The 24,355-nt window shown below is 43.2% G+C and overlaps 1 protein-coding gene across 7 annotated transcripts in view; it reads left to right on the top strand.

Moving 5' to 3' along the window:
- The window catches only part of DOCK7 (dedicator of cytokinesis 7), a 97,793-nt gene that overhangs the window by 55,712 nt on the left and 17,726 nt on the right, over positions 1-24,355 (top strand). For 2 of the 7 annotated variants that reach the window (XM_030455721.1, XM_030455722.1), the window contains exons 16-37: positions 512-582; positions 1,297-1,435; positions 1,642-1,743; positions 2,054-2,140; positions 2,884-3,115; positions 4,425-4,589; positions 6,096-6,265; positions 9,571-9,663; positions 10,842-10,931; positions 11,939-12,034; positions 12,139-12,279; positions 12,429-12,542; positions 12,888-13,058; positions 13,843-13,982; positions 16,834-17,003; positions 17,625-17,779; positions 18,941-19,123; positions 19,605-19,740; positions 20,445-20,541; positions 20,993-21,010; positions 22,933-23,029; positions 23,653-23,787. In XM_030455721.1, coding sequence (XP_030311581.1) covers positions 512-582; positions 1,297-1,435; positions 1,642-1,743; positions 2,054-2,140; positions 2,884-3,115; positions 4,425-4,589; positions 6,096-6,265; positions 9,571-9,663; positions 10,842-10,931; positions 11,939-12,034; positions 12,139-12,279; positions 12,429-12,542; positions 12,888-13,058; positions 13,843-13,982; positions 16,834-17,003; positions 17,625-17,779; positions 18,941-19,123; positions 19,605-19,740; positions 20,445-20,541; positions 20,993-21,010; positions 22,933-23,029; positions 23,653-23,787 — 2,802 coding nt within the window. The remainder of the gene's footprint in view (positions 1-511; positions 583-1,296; positions 1,436-1,641; positions 1,744-2,053; positions 2,141-2,883; positions 3,116-4,424; positions 4,590-6,095; positions 6,266-9,570; positions 9,664-10,841; positions 10,932-11,938; positions 12,035-12,138; positions 12,280-12,428; positions 12,543-12,887; positions 13,059-13,842; positions 13,983-16,833; positions 17,004-17,624; positions 17,780-18,940; positions 19,124-19,604; positions 19,741-20,444; positions 20,542-20,992; positions 21,011-22,932; positions 23,030-23,652; positions 23,788-24,355) is intronic. The other 5 variants (XM_030455724.1, XM_030455723.1, XM_030455727.1 and 2 more) reach the window with 3 other exon arrangements.

The raw sequence follows: 24,355 nt of genomic DNA, 5'->3' as shown, positions 1-24,355 counted from the left end.
GTTGCATGTGAAATGTTTCATTACTTTCCAATATCTGAAGGGGGCCTGCAAGAAACCTGGGGTAGGGCTTTTTAGACAGCTGTGTAGCAAGAGGACAAGAGGAAACTTGAAGAGGGGAGATCTAAGTTAGACATTAGGAAGAAATTCTTTATTAGAGGGTGGTGAGGCACTGGAACAGGTTGCCCAGGGAAGTTGTGGCTGCCCCATCCCTGGAAGTGTTCAAGGCCAGGTTGGATGGGGCCTTGAGCAACCTGATCCAGTGGGAGATGTCACTGCCCATGTAGGGGGGTTGGAACTAGGTGACCTTTAAGGTCCCTTCTAATCCAAACCATTCTGTGATTATGATTCTGTGATGTCAGTGAAGAGATATGTAACAAGCAGAGGTAACTGTACACAGCTGCACAGATCTGTGAATGCAGCTGTGAATGTTTCTGCAGGATTATGGAAAAAATTCTTGACACAGCTTTAGAGGGAGATTTCTGTATTTTTTCTTTTTTTTTTTTGTTTACAGGTCATCTTTGGCAAATCTAGCTGTCCTGAATTTTCCAAAGAAGCATACACAGCTGTGGTATATCACAACAGGTAAAACACATGGCAGCTTGTGAAATGACTTGGCACCCATGTGGATAGCATGATGCCACCGAAAGGAAGTGGGAAAGTGGAGCAACTCACCAGTGACTTGGTCTCACTGTTAATTATTTAGCTGTGCCTCTCAGCATAGCACTCACAACTGCACTGGCAGTTGATGCTGTCCTGATAGTTTTGCAATGACCAGGAGCTGGAGTCTTTTGTTTGCTCTGGTACAAATCAGGAGCATTGTGTCAGGGGCTGTGATCCTGAGCACGTAGCCCAGCTCAGCAGATGCTGCAAGTAGAAGTTTCAGGTTTGTACTTGTGAAGATTTATGTTATAAACTCACGTTACCGTGTGCTTCGTTATTTTGCTGGAGCCTTTTAGACAGGAATTGGAAGTACTCAATCTCAAAAATGTTTTCTTTTCCCAATGAACTCTTCCTTGCCCCTGGGGCTCAGAGTGCAGCTCAGAGTGCCTGTGTGAGGAGGGGGCTGCTGCTTTCATTTTCCCTGGGTTATAAATGCATACTCAGAAGTTTTCTGACTCCTCAGTGACCAAAAAGTGAAACTTTAATCCCTTGGGTTAGTCATCCCTCCTTGGGAAGTCCTTGGGATATACTGCTTTCCCTCCAGACAGCTTAAGTCAAGGATTTGCTCTCTAGCACAAAGTGGTAGACCAGAGGTTTTGTATTGATGGCTCAGCTGAGGGTTTTCTCTCTGCACAGATCACCTGATTTTCATGAGGAAATCAAGATTAAGCTTCCAGCCACTTTAACCGATCACCACCACCTGCTTTTTACTTTCTACCATGTCAGTTGCCAGCAAAAGCAAAACACTCCCCTGGAGACACCAGTTGGATACACTGTGAGTGCCTTTCAGTCTTTGTTTTCCAGCACAGATGACACTGGTGATGCATTTGTTTACCATTTCACTTAGCATCACTGTCAGCTCACACACCATTGCAGAATTTGAGAAATTGACAGCCAAGCCTGAGAAGTTCAAGCAAACCTTAAGAAATGTGTTATTTTGTTTCGTTTTTTTCTTCTTTTGTTAATTGCTTCTCCTTCAAGTGGATACCAATGCTTCAAAATGGAAGGCTAAAGACTGGTCAGTTCTGCTTACCTGTTTCATTGGAAAAACCACCACAGGCTTATTCAGTGCTTTCTCCAGAGGTGAGTTGTTCTTCCTACTGAAAATCAACAGAATACTTCTCTTAAAAAAGAGAGGAAATGTATGTGTACATATAAGTGTGCATGCATGCATGTGTATTTTTAATTCTTAGCTTATTTATTTTTTAAATACTTTTAGGTTTAGACAGGTGTGGGAAGTGACACGTGTATGACCTGACAATAAAATGAGTAGAAATGGGAACTCAGAGGTCCCTTCCAACCCAAATTATTCTATGGTTCTATGAACTGTAATCAGAAGTACCTGAGCTCTGTTTCCTGTCACATCTTCACTCATCTTTCTGTTAACCCACAGGTTCCACTCCCTGGAATGAAGTGGGTGGATAACCACAAAGGGGTTTTCAATGTAGAAGTTGTTGCTGTATCATCCCTCCACACTCAGGTAAAAGTTAAGAGTAGTCATTGTAATAAAAAGAATTTTATAATCTCTTGACAGTTGAAACACTGTCAAACTTATACTGTAAAGAGCATATTAATTATTTGTAGTGAAATTACAATCTCATTTTCAGTTCTGAGCCAGCAGCCCTGTCATTCCACATTCTGCTGTGAGTATATTTGAGAAGTCCTGAGTAAAATTATGAGTAGTTTGGCCTTTATTCACAGGGGGTGAATGGCCAGCAGTGTTTTCAGACCTCAGACTGTTGTGTTCAGTACAACAGATCTAATATACAGTCCAGTCATATTATGTTTTCTTGTTTTGCCTTTTCCCCTCTGGCTCTCTTGTTTCTCCCTGTATTTTTCATCTCTCTTTGATCTGAAAAGAAAGATGACATTATTTGGACAAACCATTTCAACTTTTATTAATTCCCACTATGTAATTTTGATGTTTTTTGTGGTTTATTTGTGCTGTAAATAGTCACATGGCTTTAGTGCATTTTTTTGTCTGTTTTTCAAAGAATAGTCTGTGGGTCCTCTAGTTATTCCCTGACAACTTCTGAACTGATTTCAGTTGAATTAGAGATGTGAACAGAGCTCTCAAGGATGCCAAGTTTCTGCTAATTTTGTGAGAAAAAATATCAGATAGCAAAAAGAGGGAGAGAATTGACCCACAGGGTGCAAACTGATAGAAAATTAAGTTACTTTTGGAGCATCTTAGTGATTATTGGTCTTTCTGCTTCTGTGTAGGACCCTTATCTTGACAAGTTCTTTGCACTTGTCCATGCTCTGGATGAGCACATGTTCCCTGTGCGAATAGGAGACATGAGAATTATGGAAAACAACTTGGAAAATGAACTGAAGAGCAGCATTTCAGCTTTAAATTCCTCTCAACTGGAGCCGGTAGTGCGATTTCTTCATCTCCTGCTTGACAAACTGATTCTTCTGGTAGTAAGACCTCCTGTCATTGCAGGCCAAATAGGTATTCTATTTAAGTTTTATAGAGAATTACATAGCTGAAAGTTTGACACTTCCAATTTTATCATATTTATGTAGAAATCAAAAAGTCCATTTTTGTGCTTTATTTTAGTGCCACTAATATACCCTGTGTCTTCAAAATAAAACATGCTGGCATCCAGATCAGTGGTGATACACACAGGAGCAATGTTTAATACAGAGGTTTTCAGGAATTAATAGTACTTTGGTGTCCAGGTTGAGGCACCAGAGAGGTGCCTGGTTTTCTTGAGTTGGATGCTCAGCATTTTCTTAGCACTGGAGCCTCTTAAGATGTCTCCATACTGACATTCAGAAACTAAGAGTTTCAGCCTTATTAGTCACCTTGTAAACTCTTGAAGTAGATAAAATAAGAAGACAAAGATGCTATATGTTCGTGTAGATGTTGTGGATATGATGCTTTTAGAATGAATAATCCCTCCTTTTGATCCCTGTCATGGGCTGTGTTCTGGTACTACAGAAAATCTCAAGTGGATTAGATCCTTAGTTTTTTAAATAGCAGTTGGGATTTTTTGGTAGTAAATTAGATTGGATGTGATAGAATATAGGTATCTAAGACTGCTTTAAAAATAGCAATAATTTATTTTAGAGAGGTTATCTTTCTGGGAAGAATTTAGCTTGAATTTGTATTGTATTGTATATTTTATATTTTAAAGCTCTTTCACTCTCTTAAGTCTTCTGTACTGGTTTAGTTTGTCTGTATGGAACATTGAGGGCAGTGTCTAGTTTCTAATAACCTATGATTTACAGTCTCCAGCTGCTGTCAGCTTCATCTCTTATGTGTGTAGAATATCTGCCTCATTCATGTGTAGATTTCTATGCTCATTTTTACAACAGATTTTTTTCCAAAACAGAACAGAATTCTTCTTTTTCATACAGTTTATATTTTGGCTGAGGTTTAAATGGAGGAAATAATTAACTGAGAAGAGTATGATAAATATCCAAAGGATATTATCTATCAACTAAACAAAGACTTGATCTTCTTACCATTGCAGTTGATGACTGAAGTTGGGCTGATTCCAGAAATAAGGCCAAAATTCATTAAACTTGTTATTAATAAAAGTGGAAGCTTATCACTGCAACACCTGTCTTCCTGCCAAGCTGTTTATTAGACCTAGTTCAAATACCAGGTTCAGTTTTTTCATCAGAAATGCTTTGTATGCTCTTAATAGAAAATGGCTTCACCATCTATCCTTTAGAAGGTGGACAAAATCCATGTTTTAAGATTTGCTTCTGGGTACTGCTGCAGTCTAAAACTCTTCACTTATTATTTTCAGTTAACCTGGGCCAAGCATCTTTTGAAGCAATGGCATCAATCATAAACAGACTTCACAAGAACTTGGATGGAAACCAGGACCAGCATGGCAGAAACAGCCTTCTGGCTTCCTATATTTATTATGTATTTCGCCTACCAAATACCTATCCCAACTCACCATCACCAGGTAGCTCTTTTTTCATTTTATTTCAAGTCACAGTTTGTTAAAAGCAAGCAGAAATGGCTTGCTGGCAGGTGCTCCTGAGGTCCACTGCATGGCTGGTTCCCTGCCAAGACCTATTATTAATGTGCTGTTATTAACTTTCCAGTGTAGCCTTTTACAAGATGAGTTTAATTGCAGTTAGCCATGGCAGAGATTTAACTCTTTGATGATCTTAACAATGTCACTGCTGAAAGACTGTGAGGCTAAATTATGGTGAAATACTGGGGCTTTTTTTAGTCGGTTTTTTTTCTCTGTCAAGTTAGGCAGATGTGGTGTGCTCCTGGCCTGTCATGCTTCCCAGTCTCCTTCACTAGTACATTTGTACTTTTATCCAGTTCCAGCAAAAGCTGAAACACTGGCAAAGGAGTGTGAAATAATTGAAAACACATGTCTGGGTACAGGAGGGGAAACGAATTCATTCCTCCCTTGCTGAGAAAAAGAGAGATATCTGCGTGGGGGAAGAGGTGGTGTGAATGACAGCCACAGAAAACTGGGCTTTGGAAGGACACTTGTGCACAGCACTTGCTTCTTGCATGGAGTGCAAAACCTCAGAGGGGTGTTGAGAAAGTTGTGTGTTTAAACTGTGCCCAATCCGTTGGTGGTTTTTGAGTCTGAGGTCTGGAAAATATCCCTTTAGCTGAAGACATTCCTGACTTCATCTGTGTGAATCCCCAGGGAGCTTTCTGCTTCCTGCAGAGCAGAGGATAAAAAAAGCTTTTTAATCCCACCCCTTTCTCCCTGCTGCTGGCCTTGGAGAACCAGGCAGGGGAAGGCAGAGAGGGAACATTTCCTGGCAGGGCAGGCCAGACTTGTATGCTTCTCCAGGGGCTTTGCCGCCTCAGGTGGGAGCAGCGCAGGGGGCTGACTGGATGGTCTGACTGGGTGGCCTGATGGGATGGCCTGACAGGATGGCCACACCTCGAGTCCTGTGTCCAGTTCTGGGCCCCTCAGCTCAGGAAGGAGATTGAGGTCCTGGAGCGGGTCCAAAGGAGGGCAACCAGGCTGGTGAAGGGACTCGAGCACAGACCCTATGAGGAGAGGCTGAGGGAGCTGAGGGTGTTCAACCTAAAGAGGCGGCTCAGGGGAGACCTCATCGCTGTCTACAACTCCCTGAAAGGAGGTTGGAGCCAGGGGGGGGTTGGGCTCTTTTGCCAGACGACTTTCAACAAGACAAGAGGGCACAAAGGGTCTCAAGTTGTGCCAGGGGAAGTTTAGGTTAGATATTAGAAAGAATTTCTTTACCGAGAGGGTGATCAAGCATTGGAATGGGCTGCCCAGGGAAGTGGTGGATTCTCCATCCCTGGAGATATTTCAAAAGAGCCTGGATGTGGCACTCAGTGCCATGGTCTAGCAACTGCAACGGTGGTTCAAGGGTTGGACTCGATGATCTCTGAGGTCCCTTCCAACCCAGCCAATTCTATGATTCTATGATGGCCTGACGGGGTGTTCTGTCCCACTCCTCCACCACAGGTCCTGGTGGCTTGGGGGGATCAGTGCACTATGCCACCATGGCTCGTTCTGCTGTCCGACCTGCAAGCCTGAACCTCAACCGCTCACGGAGCCTCAGCAACAGCAACCCAGACATTTCTGGGACCCCCACCTCACCCGACGATGAAGTTCGCTCCATCATCGGCAGTAAGGTAGGGGTGTGCTGCTGAGCAGCCTCAGCACCTCTTTGAACATCTATTGAAAGAAACGGGGGAAATTTTGTGATTTTTTTTTTTTTTTTTTTTTTTTTTTTTTTTGCCTATGAAATGATGTGCTTACTAACAGCCCCTTCTCAGTCTTTCTCTGGCAGTTGCTGATAACCCTACTGATACTCCTCTCCTTGAAAATAGTTGCTGATCCCTCTGACTTGCTGGAGACCATCCTGCCAGTGTTAATTCTGCAAGTGTGGTGGTTAAGGGCAAGAGTCCTTCTGGACTAGTCTTGTTTCCCCAAGACCAGTAAGACAAGAATGGTTTTGCTACCTCACTTTTCACCTGGCCAGCAGCTGTATCCTCTGACCAGCTCCAAACCTTGCATCCCCCACCTTGCCCCCCTGTGATCCCACTCTCACCTCCCAAACCAAAACTCTTTCTTCTTCTCTGTGTTCAGCACTAATAGCTGCTCAGATGCTTTCTCTGCTGCTGATGGACAGAGCTGGTATCTTGCACACAGCAGGAATATTCCTAGTCCTTGCATGGGCCAGAGAAGATTTTGGGTGGTGAGTGAGCTGTAGTCTGACCAGCTGAGCTCCAGGGTGAATTTATGGTGTGCTAACTCTGCACCCACAGTCTCCCCAAACCTAAAAGTGACTTTCCAATGTGGGCACATTAGTAGAGAGCATCTGACATGGTCTCACTTTGGCTCTTAAGGGCCTAGTGTATGCATCTGCTGCAGAAGGGGCCTGTCCCTCTCTGGGGACTTCAAAGTACATGTGACTGCTGTGGTCCTGATTTAAACACTTCAGTTTTGTGCCTGAAATAGGTGGGATGAGCCAAGGCAAGCCTGCTGGGTTGGTAATTCCCTTCCCTGCAAGGGGTCCCTCAGCCTCTTTGGACTTCTCTTCTTTTAATCTTCAAACTGGGGTAACTTAGACCAAAATGAGACATTTTCCCACCAGTGACTCCTCTCTTCCAGCACAGATGAATTCCTGAGCCCTTTCAGCTCATTGTGTTTGATCCTTCCAGTGAATAAGCTAATAAAGCCATCAGCCTGGTGGGACAGGCTTGACTCTGGTTGGTCCTGGGTTTTATAAGAGCAGGAAAAACATAATTTCAGAAAGAGCTTACCACTTTATAAGTAATAACCTCACCATTTCCTGACCAAATAAGAGGATGAAGGAGTGTGGGTAGGCAAATCATTACTTCTTCCATCAAAGTTTGGATTTAAAAGTCTTAAAATATTTTAAAGAACACTTCAGTATCTTGCTAATTAAACAGACCTGACCTTTTGAGAAATGCCATTGGCACTAGTGTGCTTATGGAATTTACACAGGCTATCAGAAATTTAGCACTTGCTGGCTTGGTGAGTAATGAAGAGAGCTTTGCTTCTGAGATGTACTCCAGGCTTTAAAGAAAAAAACTTTTCTGTGAATAATTAGTAAGGGAAAAGTTTCCTTTATAGTAGTCTGAGGATCTGCAATTAATCTAAGCCTGTGTATACAGAATTTTGGTGGAATGTAATTATTCCTGTTTGTTAATAGACAAAAATGAGAGACTTCCTGAGGTGAAAATTCCTATTGCTCTTTCTCCAAGCAATGTGCCTGAAAGCACATATGTCCAAATAGGGAACCTGCACTTCAGATGAGGCTTTCAGGTGTAAAAAACCCAATAATGTTCTCTTGCTGGGTGGTATTCTTTGGAGTTCAGTCTTGTGATGTTTTTTTATTGTAATATAAGAGATGTAAGGTTTGGTAAATATGCTTTAAGTCTCCCCTATATTAGCTTCTTACTTAATTCTTAAAATTCAAATAGTCATTCCCTTTTTCCAAAAGTATTTCTGCCTCTACAAACACAGTGTTTGTTTAACTCTATCCTCAGAGCCAGAGTGAGCAGAAATGTGAGTGGTGTTGAAGGCATTTTCAAAATTAGACCTGATTTTACAAAACATGAGCTTAGTTCAGCATTCTGCAAAGCCCTTTCGACTTTAATTCACTGTGAGCCAAATAAAGCATATTTATGGGGCTGAGCAGGGCAGAGAGCTTTTGATTTATTTCTTGCAAGAAGTAATTGAGATTAAAACACTCTCCTTATGTGTGTTCAGTATTTTTTTTTTATTGGACATCTTGAGCAAGATTGCAGCATTGCAGTACTCTGCATAGAGGACAGCTTGGTGGATTAATGGTTCAAATCCCAGGTTACAGCTTTGAGACTGCCTTCAACCTTGAGGTGGATTTTTTCTTTGCTGAGAGAAACATTGCTTGGCTTGGTGGACATTGCAGCTGATGATAATTGCTGTGTTGAAACGGGCTGCACCTTTACTTCATGTAGGGGGAAAAAAAGCCCTAAATTGGCACAGAAATTAGGGTGAGAGCTCTTGCTCAGGTGAGGGTTGAGACTGATGTGTAAGGAACTGCTGTTGCATTGTGGCATTGCAAAATTGTCTCCTTTAGAGCTGGTTCTTGGGGCCCAGGAAATTCCACTGGATCCCTCTGGGTGTTCCTGACTTGGGAGGACTTGTTTAAACACAAGTTTAAATTCTTCTTTTTCCTTTTTTCTGTGTGTCTTGAGACCAGAAGGGAGGGGAGAGAGAGGAGGTAATATTGCCCATACGATCCATTGCAGGAGTAGAATTTGGAGTAGAAGCTAGATTGAGCTTTTAAAAAGCAGGATGACTTTTCAAATGTTTTCCTTGGCAAAGCAGGTTTGTTCCAGAAAAGGTATGTGCTTTTCCCTCTCTTCACCACACTGCCCAGAGAAAGTACCCAAATATCCCTGCAAAATCCTGGTCACAGTGTTATTCTACCAGTAGTGCTGGGTTTTTTCTTTTCATGAGTAGCTACCCCTGTGAGAGCTGGCATTATTTTTAAAGTCTCCCAGCATTTCTGTAAGAGCTGTAGAGTTTATAAACTGTGGGCTAGGAAGCAGTCTACCCTAGGAGTTGTGGAAGGCTCAGAGAGCATCCCTGGTGGTTTTCACATCTGTGCACCAATTTTCCTTGGTCACGCTGGAGATCTGGGCCAGCTCCACCTCCTAAAGTGAATGGGTTTAAGCTGATCAATGTTAAGGAGTGGGGATTTTTCAGGAGGAGGATTTGTTTGTGATAAGGTATAAAATAATCCTCTGGTCTAAAACGTCTCAGCACACCCCTGAGAGTTGAGGCCACTTAAACAGTGTGAGCTGGTGATGTATTTGCAGCGTACCCGGTTTGTTTGCTTTTAAGGACTAAACTTTGACTACTGTATGGCATGCAACATGTAATATTTCTTTCCTTTCCCAACTGCTTTCTGTTACATGCCCAGGGTTTAGACCGCTCCAATTCCTGGGTAAACACTGGTGGTCCAAAAGCAGCCCCATGGGGATCCAACCCCAGCCCAAGTGCAGAGTCAACACAGGTGGTGTCTTCGGTAGAGGTTTTTTCTGGCTTTGTTTTCTCTGATGTTTCCCCATAGAGTAACTTCCTTTTGGTGTATGGTCCAATTTTGGTGGGGTTTTTTTTTTGTGGTTTATTTATTTATTCCTTGAAAACCGTATGAATTTCATTTTATAAATTAGCATCTCCTTCCCCACCACCTCACCACACTGCATGAAAAACTTCCAGATGCGTGAACATGTCCCTTCCTTTCATTTCAGTGGTTGCTGGTCTGTGAAATGCAAATGCTGTGACTGCTTTTCTTTTCTTTTCTCTCTTAACACTAGTTTCAGCTTCAGGTGGAGCACATTTCTAAGTGGGAACATTCATCACAGCTCCATAGTTTTGTCCATGTTTGCCATTTCTTTTGATGTCGTGAACCATTTTGCCATTTCCATCAAACATTTAGTATTCATCGTCAAGTAATCCTTCATTGACTGTTTGAGTGGGGTGTTGTTAAACCAAAATTGGTACACATGTAAAAATTCTTTCCTAAAACATGAAATTGAGTGCTGGAACCAATGATTTGCTAGGGCCAATTGTATCTGTGCTGTGTTGCAAAGTATGAAAACTTTATAGCAGCTTCAATCAGAACGAGTTAATTTCTTTAGCCCGTTGCCTGCTGCTTTTCACTGCATGGTTGCCTTGAACGTACCTCTCAACTGTACCCCTTTCAAGTTTATCCATCTTCCAGAAATATTTCCAGAGTTCACATCCACTTGTGGCAAATAATTCCCTCTGGTAATTTTCTCATTCCCTGTGCCAGCAGCAGCATGGCTGTGGGGTACATCCCCACGTGGATTGAGAGGTATGGGCTGAGATGACAAGTGTTACCTCCTTGGTGTATGCATGTTGATCAAATACAATGCTGAGAAAGTTTCATGCTTTGCAGCATTAAGTGTCTTTGTGCATAAGAACCTGCAGTTATTTCAATAGCCTGTCTGTCTTTAAACCAATAAAAAAAGCACTGTTGTTTTGTTTAAACCAGATCTGTAAAAAAAAAAGAATTTTGAGAAGGCGCTAAAAAAAGAGAGACGTAAAGGCAGTAAAAGCCTAGAGATGGAAAAGTATTTTTGTAAATGTTACCTTGTCCTTGAGCTGCAAAACCCATCCACAGCAAACGTTAATGTCCTTCATCATTCATTCATCTCCACTCCGTAGGCTACGGATCGAAGTTGTAATCGTATGTCTTCGCACACTGAGACGTCAAGTTTCTTACAAACATTAACAGGACGATTACCAACTAAAAAGGTAGATTTCAGTGAAGACAATTGATATTTTGGGGCAGGGAGGTCAAGTCATTCTGCAAACGTGATGTAATTTCTTATTTACAGCCTGATTTTTTTTTCCTGAGGTCATTAAGAGCTGCTGTCGCTCAGCACCTCGGAATATCCAGGCTGTAGTGAATATGAAGTATTCTGACAGAGTGGAGTTGGGAAGAATAAATTGATCAGGAGTAGCCTGTCTGATTTAATGTCCATACTGTTTGGAGCCAGTTTATTACTGGCTTTCAAAAAATATGAACAACACTGTCTAGACAAGTAAATTATACATTCCTGTGTGCAAAATGATAACGTGTTAGATGGCTAGCATTGCAGAGGTGTGCTGAACTCAGTTGTGTTAATCCCAAGTGACTCCAGAGAGGGAATGGGAGTGACTTAACTCTTAAATTATTCTCTTAGAGGAGATGCTACTGAGCAATGTCAGAAGGGCAAAATGCCTGACCTGGTGTCTGATGAAAATGTGATTACTGACAGCATCCAACTCATGGGTTGCTCCTCCCAAGAAAGAAATCATAAACCTGTTTCTTAGCCCCACTTTTTTTTGGTAATGTTTTAAGTCCTTTCTCACAGTAAATATACTTCTGTGTACAAATCACTTTATATGTCCCCTTTTTACTCCTTTTTCCTGCAAAAATCAGACCAGGCAGAAAGGTAGACTTTTAAACTAAACTAATTTGAGCACCAAAATTTCTTTTGATTTTGGGTGGGCGGAAAATTCTTTTTTTGACACTTGAAATCCAACTTGGGAGCAAGATGCTGTGAAACGTTCTCACGTCACATACCATGAACATCATCATTCATTGGTAGCTGGGGATTTCTTTAAGGGATGCCACCACTGCTGTCACACTCCCAGTTATTTTGCTTAACCTCATTGTTTGCCATGCTTTTCCACGGACCGTGCTCCCATTTCTCATGTGGACTGCTGTGTGAGCTGATCTCGAGGCTGGGGCTAACTCTGGCTTTGAATCTGTGTAGCTTTTCCACGAGGAACTGGCCTTACAGTGGGTTGTGTGCAGTGGGAGCGTGCGGGAGGCAGCCCTGCAGCAAGCCTGGTTCTTCTTCGAGCTGATGGTGAGCAAACTTGGAAACACCTCCCTTACTGTCTCACTATTTGTAGTTTAGAGCACTGAGGGTGACAACTGCAAGTGACTCTGCTGGAATTTATGTTCCCACAGGTGAAGAGCATGGTGCATCATTTGTATTTTGCTGACAAACTGGATGCACCAAGAAAGAATCGTTTTCCCGAGCGCTTCATGGATGATGTGAATGCTTTGGTCAGCACAATTGCTGGTGATATAGTCTCTCGGTTTCAGAAGGTAATAGCAAACAAACTCAGACCAGGTCAGAACTCAGGCACCAGAGCTCCTGCCTGTTGTTTGCTGGTGCCTAGCTCAGGAATTTTTTGAAAACACTCAGTGCCTTTCTTCATTTTTTGTTCTGTTTTTATTTCCTTCCTTCTCTCTAGGATACAGAAATGGTTGAAAGGCTCAACACCAGTCTTGCGTTTTTCCTCAATGACCTGTTGTCTATCATGGACAGAGGATTTGTTTTTTCTCTTATTAAGACCTTCTACAAGCAGGTGAATGCAGATAAATATTATGACTTAACTTTGAACCATAGCATAGCCTATTACTCAAACTTTCTTTGGGCAGACTGGACAAAATTCTGCTGTTCAGGTCTTTTTTAATACTCTCAATGGTGATTTAGAGCCTGCACCATTCTGATTACACCCTTCCCTGTGAACTGGGAGTAACTCCCTTGAGTGAATGGAAGGAAGAATTCTTCCCCCTGCTCACTGCATTGAGAATAACTGAACCAAAAATTAGCAGGAGGTTTTGTGAGGGAGCAGCAGGACAGGGGGGCTGGTGCTGCATTTATGCTTTCTTGTGGTGCTAACTGCAACTTCACGGGCTAAATTTGCCAGGTGTCTACAAAGCTGTATTCCTTAACAAATCCAAGTAACCTGGCATCTTTGAGGCTGGACTTCCTCCGCATCATTTGCAGCCATGAACACTATGTCACCTTGAATTTACCCTGCAGCTTGCTCACACCACCAGCATCTCCATCACCATCTGTGTCTTCAGCAACTTCTCAGGTAGGCTGTGACAAGGATCCTTTGTGGAAATGCAAGCTGAGCCTAATTCTGAGGCTGAAATCATATGAAGAAGTTGCATCCCCTGTATTTTCAGTCTCTGCTTGTTAATATTTTTTTCCTGAAGTGTTTATTTAGAAATCAGTTTTTCCTGCCACATAGGTTTTGACCTCTTTTAATCTTGATGAAAAAAGAATGCCCATATCCCTATCCTTGTAGTGACTTACACATATTTCTATCTCTTGGGACTTCGTGCCCTCTTATAGTGGACAAACACATGAACACAAATAAGGTTCATTAAAGAAAGTGCTTTGTCCAGCCTTACCATTTTTTTACAAAACCAGGGTCTCTCCAGCACACTGTAGCTTAGTCCTAGTCTGCTCAGAAAAAAGTAATTTGAATTAGCAAGTGTGTCATTCAAGTGGATTAATTAGTTGCAAAATTACATAAACTAAATCAAATTAAATCCTTCTTAAGCCTGAATAAGAGCATCCATGCTTGAGTTGAAAGTTTAACTAATCCACTTCTAAAGGTTATTTGGCTTAACTGCCCTAAGGGCTGCCCTGTAGGTGGGAAGTCAATAACAACAAACAGAATTAACAGAAGAGTTAGTGAGCCTGGGTGTAACATGAGTAGATGTGCCTAGATCCAAACAAAAAAAGGAAAAGGGAGTTTATGTGAGATTGTCTTCCATTCTGAAAGCTGCTTCCAATATATTTTATGAGCTTTGATTCTGGGTTCCAAGGGGCCTCAATAAGCAACTTCTGAAACTTGATTTTTTTCACAGAGTTCTGGGTTCTCCACAAATGTTCAAGACCAGAAGATTGCAAATATGTTTGAACTGTCTGTGCCTTTCCGCCAGCAGCATTACCTGGCTGGGCTGGTGTTAACAGAACTGGCTGTCATTTTAGATCCTGATGCAGAAGGGTAAATCTTTACATTTTTTTCCCCCCCCCAAGAGTTTTCTATAATTCCAAGCAAATAGGATTCAAAGCAGGTTCTGACCTGGCCAGAGTTAATGTAAATGTGTGAGCTGAGGAGATGAGAAATCAGTCTTCTAAGAACCCTCTTCTCTCTCCCCATTCTTCATGTTTCTTACTTCCTTAGCCCTGACTCTAAACATGATTTCAGTCACATTTTTCCAGCTGAGGAGGGAAAGAGGTTCCTGCTGCAGCCCCCAGCTGCCACAGGGCCACTGCTGGAGCTTTAAGAGGAAAATAGCTTTTCTCAATGGCAACGAGAAAATAATTTTCAACATTTAAGGAAGTCTCTTTTGCTGGTGGTTTTAAATGTTACAATATTTTGCCTGTGGCCCTCCCTGCTCTTTTTAAAGATAAATTATGCATTGATGAGGCCCCTGTGGGTTGCATAAATAGACAAATAGAGTCAAGCATGCAGAGTTTTGTAAGGGACTTGCCTGGCTTGTGCAACAAATAATTTTCTGAAGTGAGAGTGTAGCCTGTAGTGCTGACATCCAGTCTGTTACTTGTGTTATTTAGGGCTATATTCTGCCTTGCCTCTTTAAAATGGGTTTCAATGGAAATTATTGATTGCTTCCACAGCCCTAAGTTCTCTCACAGGCATTTTTCTCAAGGTGGACTCAGGAATATCAGCCGAGTCAACAAATGCTGATGATTCATGGTTAATTCTGCCCCTTTACCAAGAGGTCTCAGGAGTTAAACATTCACTCTGTTTCCTCTTGGAGAAGAAAGTGATGCCATAAATTAGAATATTTTCTTGGATATGTGCATAGCAGACTGCAGTCCCATTTGTTTGGCCTGGAGTGGAAAAAGCAGCAAATCTTTACCCAGATACAGTGTCTGTAGAAATCCTTTCTGTAGCTGAGGAGCATCCTGCTCATTGCTCTGAAGTCCTGACTCTGTGCCCTTGTTCTTCTCAAACTGCCTCTTGAGCTCTCTCACCTTGCTGTTCTCAGCACTTAAGCTTGTACCAGGATGGTCATCTCTGCCCAGCTGCATCAAGGAGCTCTCAGCATGAGCTTGCTGGTGTCCACTGGGAAGACAGCTCCTCTTTTAAACCTTGTCTAGACAGAAAAAGCCCCCTGGTACTAGTTCTGCAGATCCATTTTGAGCAAAACTCCTGAATTTCAGTGGAGTTGTATTCCAGTGAAGCATTTTTTTTCTATTATTTTTCAGAGTAACCTGTAGTTTGCAACTTGGTGGCTGTTCTCAGGTTCAAACCCTCTGCATTTGCCCTGCTAGATCCACCTTACAAAGTAAACCATTCTGTTCAGATCTTCTGTTCCCCTGCTGTGAAGATTTTACAGGCACACAGTATCAGCAGCAGCTTATAAGTAGAGGGTTCAGACATGCCTGCCATTAAAATGGTTTGGCCACCATAGGAGGGGGGAGGGTGGGGGTGGAGCAGCATGATAAATTCTTTCCAATATCAGCCACCAAGATTAGTGGCCCCCATTTCCTCCTTTTCCCTATGGATCAATCCACCAGGCTCCCTGCTCTTTTCTGGAAGAGTAAGAAAGAAATTCCTGTAGCCCTGGGTTTGAATTGTTTGGATGTGCTTTCCCTATGGCCTGCAGGACAGTTTCCCTTGAACTGTTAGAAACACAGCTTAGGTGCCACTCCTTGGAGATAACACCAGACTTTAATCTGAAGGAACCAGTCCCTTAAATAAGCCTTTCCTTCCTGGTTGTTAAGGATCTCACTAATTACACAAACAAACCATTGTAGGATCTCATTAGGGCTTGATTAAGAAACCCAGGCAAGACAAGGAGCTAATCTCCTCTAACCTGCCCCCCTGTCTTTTCAGTCATTTGAAACCCCCAACAATCCAGTGAAAGCCTCTTATATTTTATTTTTTTTTTTTAACCAGAACTCAACTCTACTTTTCAGGTAAAGTGGATACTGCCTGAAATTCAGCACTTGTTTTAATACCTCAGGTCTGAACACTGAAGCTTATGTTTTGCTACTGCATCATGTATGAGCTTCCTTGGCTGCTTCATGCATGGGGTAAAGTTGCCTCCTCGGCCTGGTTTGCCTACAGAAGCAAATAGCTGCTATTTGCTCTGAGAGAGTTTTGCCTCTGTGTGGTGGCTGAGGGCACTGAAGGGAGCAGAGTGAGTTCTTGAGAGATTCAGGGGAGATGGTGTGACAATCACCGGGCCACATTTTGCAGCTTAATAACAAGAAAAGCCAATTTTTTGCTCTTTTTCCTTCTACTCTACCATTTCTTTGGCGCTTTTTATTCAGAATGATGGATCTGTAGTCTACTGTTTTGATTAAACAATTGCATGGGGGGTGGGGATCTGAAGCAGAAAAACACTGATCATTTGGTTGAAGCAGTGTCCCATCTTAGGAGGTTTTTTTTTTTCTCTGTAAACAGTGTTTAACTAGGAACAAGAAAAGAGCACAACAAATAGTTCCACTAAACCCACTGTCCCCTCAAGTTTCTCTCCCTGTTTTCCATCCTCCTTGAGTTCTAATGGTCTTCTGTAGACTCAATACTTCAGCATAGCAGCAGCTGTAGTGTTTGTTTTTGTACAGAGAATATGAGTTTTCATTCAGAGATATGAGGTTTTTGCACCTCCTCAAGATACTTCTGTAAATGTTCTATGGCATAGTTCAGATCAGTGCCATTTGCAAAACAAAAGGGAGATCAAAAAAACCTGTGTAGTGGCAGCTTCCTCTGAAGTTAAAAATAAAAAAAGGCTTTTTTTTTTTCCTTTTTTTTCTCTAGTTACAAAGTATAGTTTGCTTTGAAGATATTAACTAACCTGGGTGACCCAACTCTTCTTTAACAGATTGTTTGGATTGCATAAGAAGGTCATTAATCTGGTACACAACTTACTGTCCAGTCATGACTCGGATCCACGGTACGCTGACCCCCAGGTAAAGGCCCGGGTGGCAATGCTGTATCTGCCTCTGATTGGTGTGATCATGGAATCCGTGCCTCAGCTTTATGACTTCACAGGTATTTTATATTCCCTGCTTTGAATATACATTCATCTCCTCACAAGACTTGAGTCTTTGGCTTCCAAAACTGAACTGCAAAACCCCTTTGGTGGTGGATGAGAGTGTTTCTGTTTCTGAATTATAACTTCAACACGTTTGCACATCTGTTTCCTGAACTGAACACCTGCAAAACATCATCTTCAATGACTGTTAACACTCAAAAGCTGCAGTTACCCACTGGTAACCCACCAGTTACCCACTGGTTTGTGTGGAGTGTGAAACTACCAGTGCAATCTGGCTGTAACTGGAATCCACCCTCTACACCCACCCTCTACACCCCACCATCTACACCCCACCTTCTACAGTCTAATAACACAATAAAGCTGCAAGTAGGGATTTGGAAAGCGTTAAATGGACAAAGTTTCTCATTTCAGAAGGGTTCTAGATACCAAGGTTGTGTGGGTTGCATTTGAGAACTGTTGTTTCCCTTGCTCTGCATGACCTCAAATAACAGCCCCCACCAGTGTCCTGATTTTCACTGTGCGTTCCCAGACAGCTCAGTGAAGCCAGTGCTGCAGGGGGGGGATGTCTGGGGGTCTTTGAATTTGGGGGCTGACTGAGTGCACCCTTTTCTTGGCAGAGAGTCACAACCAACGGGGGAGACCGAGCTGCGTCGCTGTCGATGATTATGAGAGTGAAGGTGGAAGCATGATCAGCCAGACAGTGGCCATGGCCATTGCAGGAACATCAGTCCCTCAGCTCACCCGGCCCAGCAGTTTCCTACTCACCTCATCGGTACAAAGCCACCTCTCCCTGGTCCTTGACCCTCAGTCTGTGTCAACAAGAAAATATTGACGTGAGCGGGTCCTTTGGGGCTGGTCAGGGAGTGGTAGGGACTTGAAGCAGTTTGCAGCTGGGTTGGGAGGCAGGGGGTGAAAGGCAAGGGAGAGCAAGTGGCATTTGCATGTTGTTTTTGCCTGTCTTAGGGCATTAGAACAGGCCAAGCAGGGATAAAAATAAAGACACCTCAAAGAAATGGAAGAATTCTCTCTTCTGATAAGGGTTCCCTTTTTCTGAAACTGATTAACACCCTGTGAAGTGCAATGATCATTATGAGCTCTAAGCCTTGAGGAAAACTTCCTACCACATGTAAATCCCACCTAGATGAAGACATAAACAGGCCATTTTCCCTGTTCTCTGAGCAGGGAGTGAGTCTCCTGGTTCCAGCAGCAAGCAAGCCCTTCCATTCTCCCTCCTTCTCTCCTTTCACTCCTGCATCAGGACCCCATTTTACTGGGTTTTACCTATACTCAAAGTGAGACCTACATACATGGAATGATGAATGGAGCTCCCTGCTTAACTGTTAACCCACTGGGGGTTATTGAAGGCATCTGGAGGGAAGTTGGTATTTCATAAGTGTCCAGCCATAGGACAAGGGGAAATGGATTTAAACTGAAGGAGAAGAGGTTCAGACTGGATCTTAGGAAGAAGTTCTTTAGGACTGGGGCTGGTGAGACTTTGGAACAGGTTGCCCAGGGAAGTTGTGGCCCCCTCCCTGGAGGTGTTCAAGCCCAGGTTGGATGAGGCCTTGAGCAACCTGGGCTGGATGAGAGGCATCCCTGCCCATGGCAGGGAGGTTGGAGAAGATGATCCTTAAGGTCCTTTCCAACCGAAGACATTCTGTGATTCTGTGAATTGCTGTCTGAGCAGAAACTCAGTCATATAATGTGATAGTTTTGGTTCCAGCCTCCACTTCATTCTTGTAGCTTGGTGTAGCTTGGTTAAGCTGTTGGGTCAAAAAAGAAACGTGTGTCTCCTGATTGTTAAAAAATGTCAATTCACCTTCTGTTCCTATTTGGTAGTTATTTAGGCTGGGGTGGTAGCAGGTGAGGATCCTTTTAGCGATGACTGAAGTGTTTGGATGTGAAATAATCCAAACAATGTCATGTGTTTCAGAGTGGCAGGCAGCACTCCACCTTCTCAACAGAGTCCAGCCGCAGCCTTCTGATCTGCCTCCTCTGGGTGCTGAAGAATGCAGATGAGAGTGTTCTGCAGAAATGGTTCACAGACCTCTCAGTGCTGCAGCTCAATCGCCTGCTGGATTTGCTTTACCTTTGTGTGTCCTGCTTTGAATACAAGGTAACTGCTTTGTTGTTTAAACCTCCTCAAGTTCCTTCCAGGGCTTGCCCCAGAACTTTACGCTCCCGTCCTTTCCACGACTCCAGAAAGGCATTTCCTGCCCTCTCCAAAGTATTTCCTGTGTTCCAAATCTCAAGGCTACGCACGTCTCTGTGCAAACTCCAGCCTTTATCCATGTTCACTTTTCATCCATACAAGTGCCTGCACCTTGTTTCACTTCTTAAGCAGTTTGTGCTGCTTGCCACTAATCTGGGAACTGGTGCAGGGAAAGGGGGTAGCTCATGGGCATTTTGTTTACTGTCAATAATAAGAAAAGAGTTTTCTCTATTGATGCTGGAGTCCAGGAAGATTATCTAGCTAGCAGCTAAACCTATATTCCTTCCTTGCTCTACATCTTTAGGCAGGGAAGATATTTTGAGTTGTTAATGAAATATTCCAGATGGAAAGAATCTTCCCTTATGGTCTTATTTGAAACTTGCAGGGCAAGAAGGTGTTTGAACGAATGAACAGTCTGACGTTCAAGAAGTCAAAAGACATGAGAGCCAAACTTGAAGAAGCAATTTTGGGAAGTATAGGGGCAAGGCAGGAAATGGTTCGAAGAAGCAGAGGACAGCTAGGTAAGTAAAGAAGTCTTTGTGTGCTGTCCCCTGCTTCCAAAAACTACTCCTCCCATCCCCAGCAATGACTTGCAGCAGTCTGGTGTGGCATACTCCTCATCAAGATCTTCAGACCAAGAGGCTCCCAGCAAAAGCTGTTTGCAGTTTGCAGCATGCTTCACTGGGGCTGCAAAATCTCCACACTGCTCCCAAATTCCATTTTATTTGTTACCTGATTGCATTTGAGTAAATGTGATCACGTCTTGTTTACGGGGTGTTCTTGCCTGAGCTTCTCCCAGCGTCTTTCAAAGGTACTTTCTAGTGTGTCCTCTGCAAGGATCAGAGTGGAAACCAAACCACCTGATCTTGCTTTGGTAACTCTGAAAATGCCTGGGTATTTCTGGTAACTTAATGAGGCTTGAGATGCACAGTAGTTTGGGTGACAAGCACCTTCTGATGACCTGTGCTGTTTTGTGTTGTTTGGGAGAAAGAGCTGATGTGTGGCAGCACACAGAGTGGTCTGTGTCACCCTGCAAGTGAAGGTGTCTCTCCTGCCACCCAGCAGTGACAGGAACCATGTAAACTTCTTGGGTGACTGCCACAGCTTAAGGAGTCATAGCTTCCTGTCACCTGTCACTTGTGAACAAATCTAAGAGTTGTTACTTAAGGGAAAAAAAATAATTAAAAAAAGCATTCTGTGCTCTTGTTTTGATGTTGTCCTGCAGAGAGAAGTCCTTCTGGGAGTGCCTTTGGAAGTCAAGAGAATTTGAGATGGAGAAAGGATATGACTCACTGGCGTCAGAACACAGAGAAGCTTGACAAGTAACTCTGCCTTATCCTTCTGTTAGCAGGGTGACAGGGCCTCTGGGAATGCAGGGTCTCTCCCCCCTTAGGTTGGTGGCATCAGTCCACTCAGCTCCCATGTGAGCAGGTTTGGGCCCTTGGTGGGAACAGGGCTGGCAGCAAATGGCTTTTAGTCCAACACTGCCCTAAGTCTTTGCTTTTCTGCTGTCCCCTGCTTTCTTACATTTTAAAATGAGATTTTATTAAAGAGACTGATACAAACCATTACCTTCTTAGAATCCTGTAGTAAGCTGTAATTTAAAGAGAAAATCCATTAGCAGTTTTCACAGATAGCAGATAGATATAAATATATATCTCATGTCATATTTCCTTTATTCCATAAGAGCATTCTGGAGTTGTCAAAGCTCACTTTCCTTTCCTGTCCTAATCCATCACTTTGATTGTTTTTCCACATGTGCTGTGCTTTTAGAAGCCACAAACCAGCCAGGTACTGTAGCATTGGTGTGCAGTTCTTATAAATTGCCATTTTGTACATCTGCAGCCTCAATCATCACAGCATTGTTTGTGATGCTTGGCAGAAGTTTTCAGTGTGTGTGCGCAGCTGATTGGAATGAGCTCTTTCTGCTTATTACACCCATTTCCTTTGAAAATTCCCTCTTGGTGGGGTTTAATCCACAGGGCTCAGAAGCTGTGTTTGAGCTTTGCTGTGCACGTTTTCTGTTTTTCCTCAAATTGCAACCTGCAGCCTCCCTCCTCCCAGCAATAGAATTGTTCCTAATCCTAGGAAAGCAATCTCAGCTCAGATGAAACTGGAGAAGCTGAGAAGTGAGATCCTCAGAGCCCAGATGGAGATCAGGCCAAATTTTACCCTTGAAGATGTTGACAGTTTCTGGAGTAGAAAGTTCATCTTCACAGCTTCCAATTGCTTTGTCCAGCACCAGGATGTAATCTCTTGTTACTTCAAGTAGTGGCTTTTTGTCCAAGACTTCAGTCCTTTTGAAGCACTGGGAAAGCCAAATGACCAGTGTGTTTCAACCTGTTGATGAAGTGATGTAGATATAAATAATCCCACCATGGCACAACTCCAGAGCTGTGGACAGTTAGACCAGATTAAAATTTGGCCTGAAGAGGTCATCATTTCACTGCTGGCACTGGGCCTGAGCCCTCTTCTCTTCCCAGGAGGACCTCACATCCATGTTAAACAGCTGTGGAATACCTTGATGGCCAGATGATGGTATCTCACCCCACAAAATAATCCTGCTTATCTTAATCTCCAAACCTGCTGTTTAACCCATACACTTGCTCACTGTGACCTGGGTCCATCACACTCCATTCCTGTGGCTCTGCAAGTGTGTCCTGCACCTGTAGTTAGAGTCTGGCCCTCTGAAACAAAACCAGCAAGACTTTTCACACTGAGAATTTTGAGCAGTTAGCTGCAGGTGGTACTTTTTTATGCAGATGGTGTTACGTAGGACCAGACTCCAAGACTTTACATATTCTGGAGCCTGAAGAGTAGATAATGTGTCTGACCCAGCTCCCAGAGGAAGCAGAGTGTGGCAGGGGAGGATTGCTTCAAGTCAGGTCCCAGAGCTGAGTCACCTGCCATCCCCTTTGGCCTGTCTTTTGCTTGGATTTTGTCAGTTCCTTTGGATCACACTCCTGCTGTGGTTTGGCCTGGCATGAGTCTCTCAGAGGTGGCACCTGTGGTAGGACAGGCTATGGTTAAATACACCCCTGGGGCTTTGCCAAACACAGCTCGTGCCTCTCTGAATTCCTGGGGCCAGCAGGGTGAGTGGCTGTGTGGACTTTGTAAACCTTTCCAGGAAAGCAAGTGCCTGGCAGATGGCAGCAAAATTGTGTAGTTTTTCTTGGAGAGGAAGGCACTGCACTATCGTTTAGTTCCAGCAGACAGAGATTGCACCCTCTCAGTGTTTGCTCTCTGCTACAACCAGCGTAGCTGCCTGGGTCAGCAGTGCAGATCTACTCGTGTAGCACCACCTCGTGTCCATAGCCTATAACATAACCCATACGTTCTGTTCCTGGTTGTGCTGTTGCATGCCTAACGATGCTACTAAACCAGTTTTGAGCTGGGTTTGGACTCTAAACTCTTGCTGTGTTTCTGGGAGAGTAACAAAGTGTTGGAGAGTAGTGTGATCTCTCCTGAGCATGGTGAGTGTAAATCCTGTGTGAGTTTGTAGATGTAAAAAAAAAAAAAAAAAAAAGAAGCCAGGTCTTTCTTCCTGTCCTCTTAATGGATGTATTGAAATATTCTTGTGCTGTTGTCCAGTTATAAATAGATGCATTGTGACAGAGGCATTGCTGCTAATGTGGAAATGTGTTGGACTGGAAAATGGGTAGGTCTACTTCTTAAACAGAAAGTCATTTTACTCCTTTCTTTTCTCTGATTAGATCAAGGGCAGAGATAGAACATGAGGCACTTATTGATGGAAATCTTGCAACAGAAGCCAACCTGATTATTTTGGATACACTAGAGATAGTTGTACAGGTAAGCTAAGAGAGATTTAGTTGTGTTATAAGCACTTGGCCAGGCAGCAGTTTGTTAAGAAAAACCTCTCCCTGTTCCTCTAGTTCTTCCCAAATATGCCTCAAGCCATTAAATTCCAGGTCAGCCTCCTGTATCCATATTTAACTTGACCATGGTGCAGAAGAGCTTCCAGGCTCCTTGTCCCAGCTCTTTTCTCACTCCCCTCAGGTGGATGTGGGCACACAACACTTTTGTCCTCTGATTTCTTTACAAGTACAACCTGGGCACAAGCTGGCAGGAGCAGGAATACCAGATCTGCAGGGAGACCCAGGAATCCCAAGGGCTGCACTGAATAATCCACCTAGAGTCCAGCTGCAGACTTTCCCTGTAGTAGGAACAAGTCCCAGAGGGTCAGAACCTCATCAGGTGGAAGGCAGCATCATTCACCCAGTGAATGACCCATTCCCCTGGGTCAGGTTTTCATTACCTGGGGGCTGATCCAGAACAGTGACTGTTACACAGGCCCAGTGAAGTGGGTGATTTCTCCATGCCAAAGGGCTTTTCAGCAGAGTTATTCTCACACACACATAAACACAGGAGGTTCATTTTTGCTCATACAGTTCTTGGTTTCCTTTTGCCTGCAGACTGTTTCTGTGACAGAGTCCAAAGAGAGTATCCTCGGAGGGGTCCTGAAAGTGCTTCTGCACAGCATGGCCTGCAACCAAAGTGCACTTTATCTCCAACACTGCTTTGCCACACAGAGGGCTTTGGTTTCAAAGGTAAATTCTCTGCAAATGCTATAATATACCCCCAGCAGCACTGCTGGAGAATGGGGTTGTTTTCTTCCTTTTCACTGGGGTCACTTCATCTATCATTTGTTAGTTTGTGTGATATCAATTTTCAGGAAGCATGGTCTGGGGGTTGATAAAAAGCTGACTGTTTTTCATGATCAGTAGCTCTATTTATGCACTTTGGGTTTGATGGCTCCATGCAGAGGTAGAGTTTGCACAGCCCCAGGGTGTTGTGGGTTCCTGCTGGCTGGGGGAAGCAGGCACTGAGACAGTAAGGAGCACAAGTGGGATTTAAGCAGTATGAAATTCACTTAAAATGGGTTTGTTTGACTGGACCAGTAATTTAAATGATTTCCCTATTTCTGTAGGTGTAGTGTGAAAAGCTCAGTTTTAAGCCTGAGTTTTTGGGAATGGTTTAAGCCAGTCTAGAGGTGCAGAGGTAGGAACAAGTTACAGTAAATGAGTTACTTTCCAGTGGTGACAGTGAGTCTGCTTGTCTGTTACTGTGAAAGTGAACTGATTCAAATTATCATCATTAATCATTATGCTAATCATA

The sequence above is a fragment of the Calypte anna genome, chromosome 8, assembly GCF_003957555.1.
Source record: "Calypte anna isolate BGI_N300 chromosome 8, bCalAnn1_v1.p, whole genome shotgun sequence".
Lineage (NCBI taxonomy): Eukaryota > Metazoa > Chordata > Aves > Apodiformes > Trochilidae > Calypte > Calypte anna.
The sequence above is the reverse complement of the archived record's forward strand: the minus strand, read 5'-3'. Positions and strand labels throughout refer to the sequence as shown.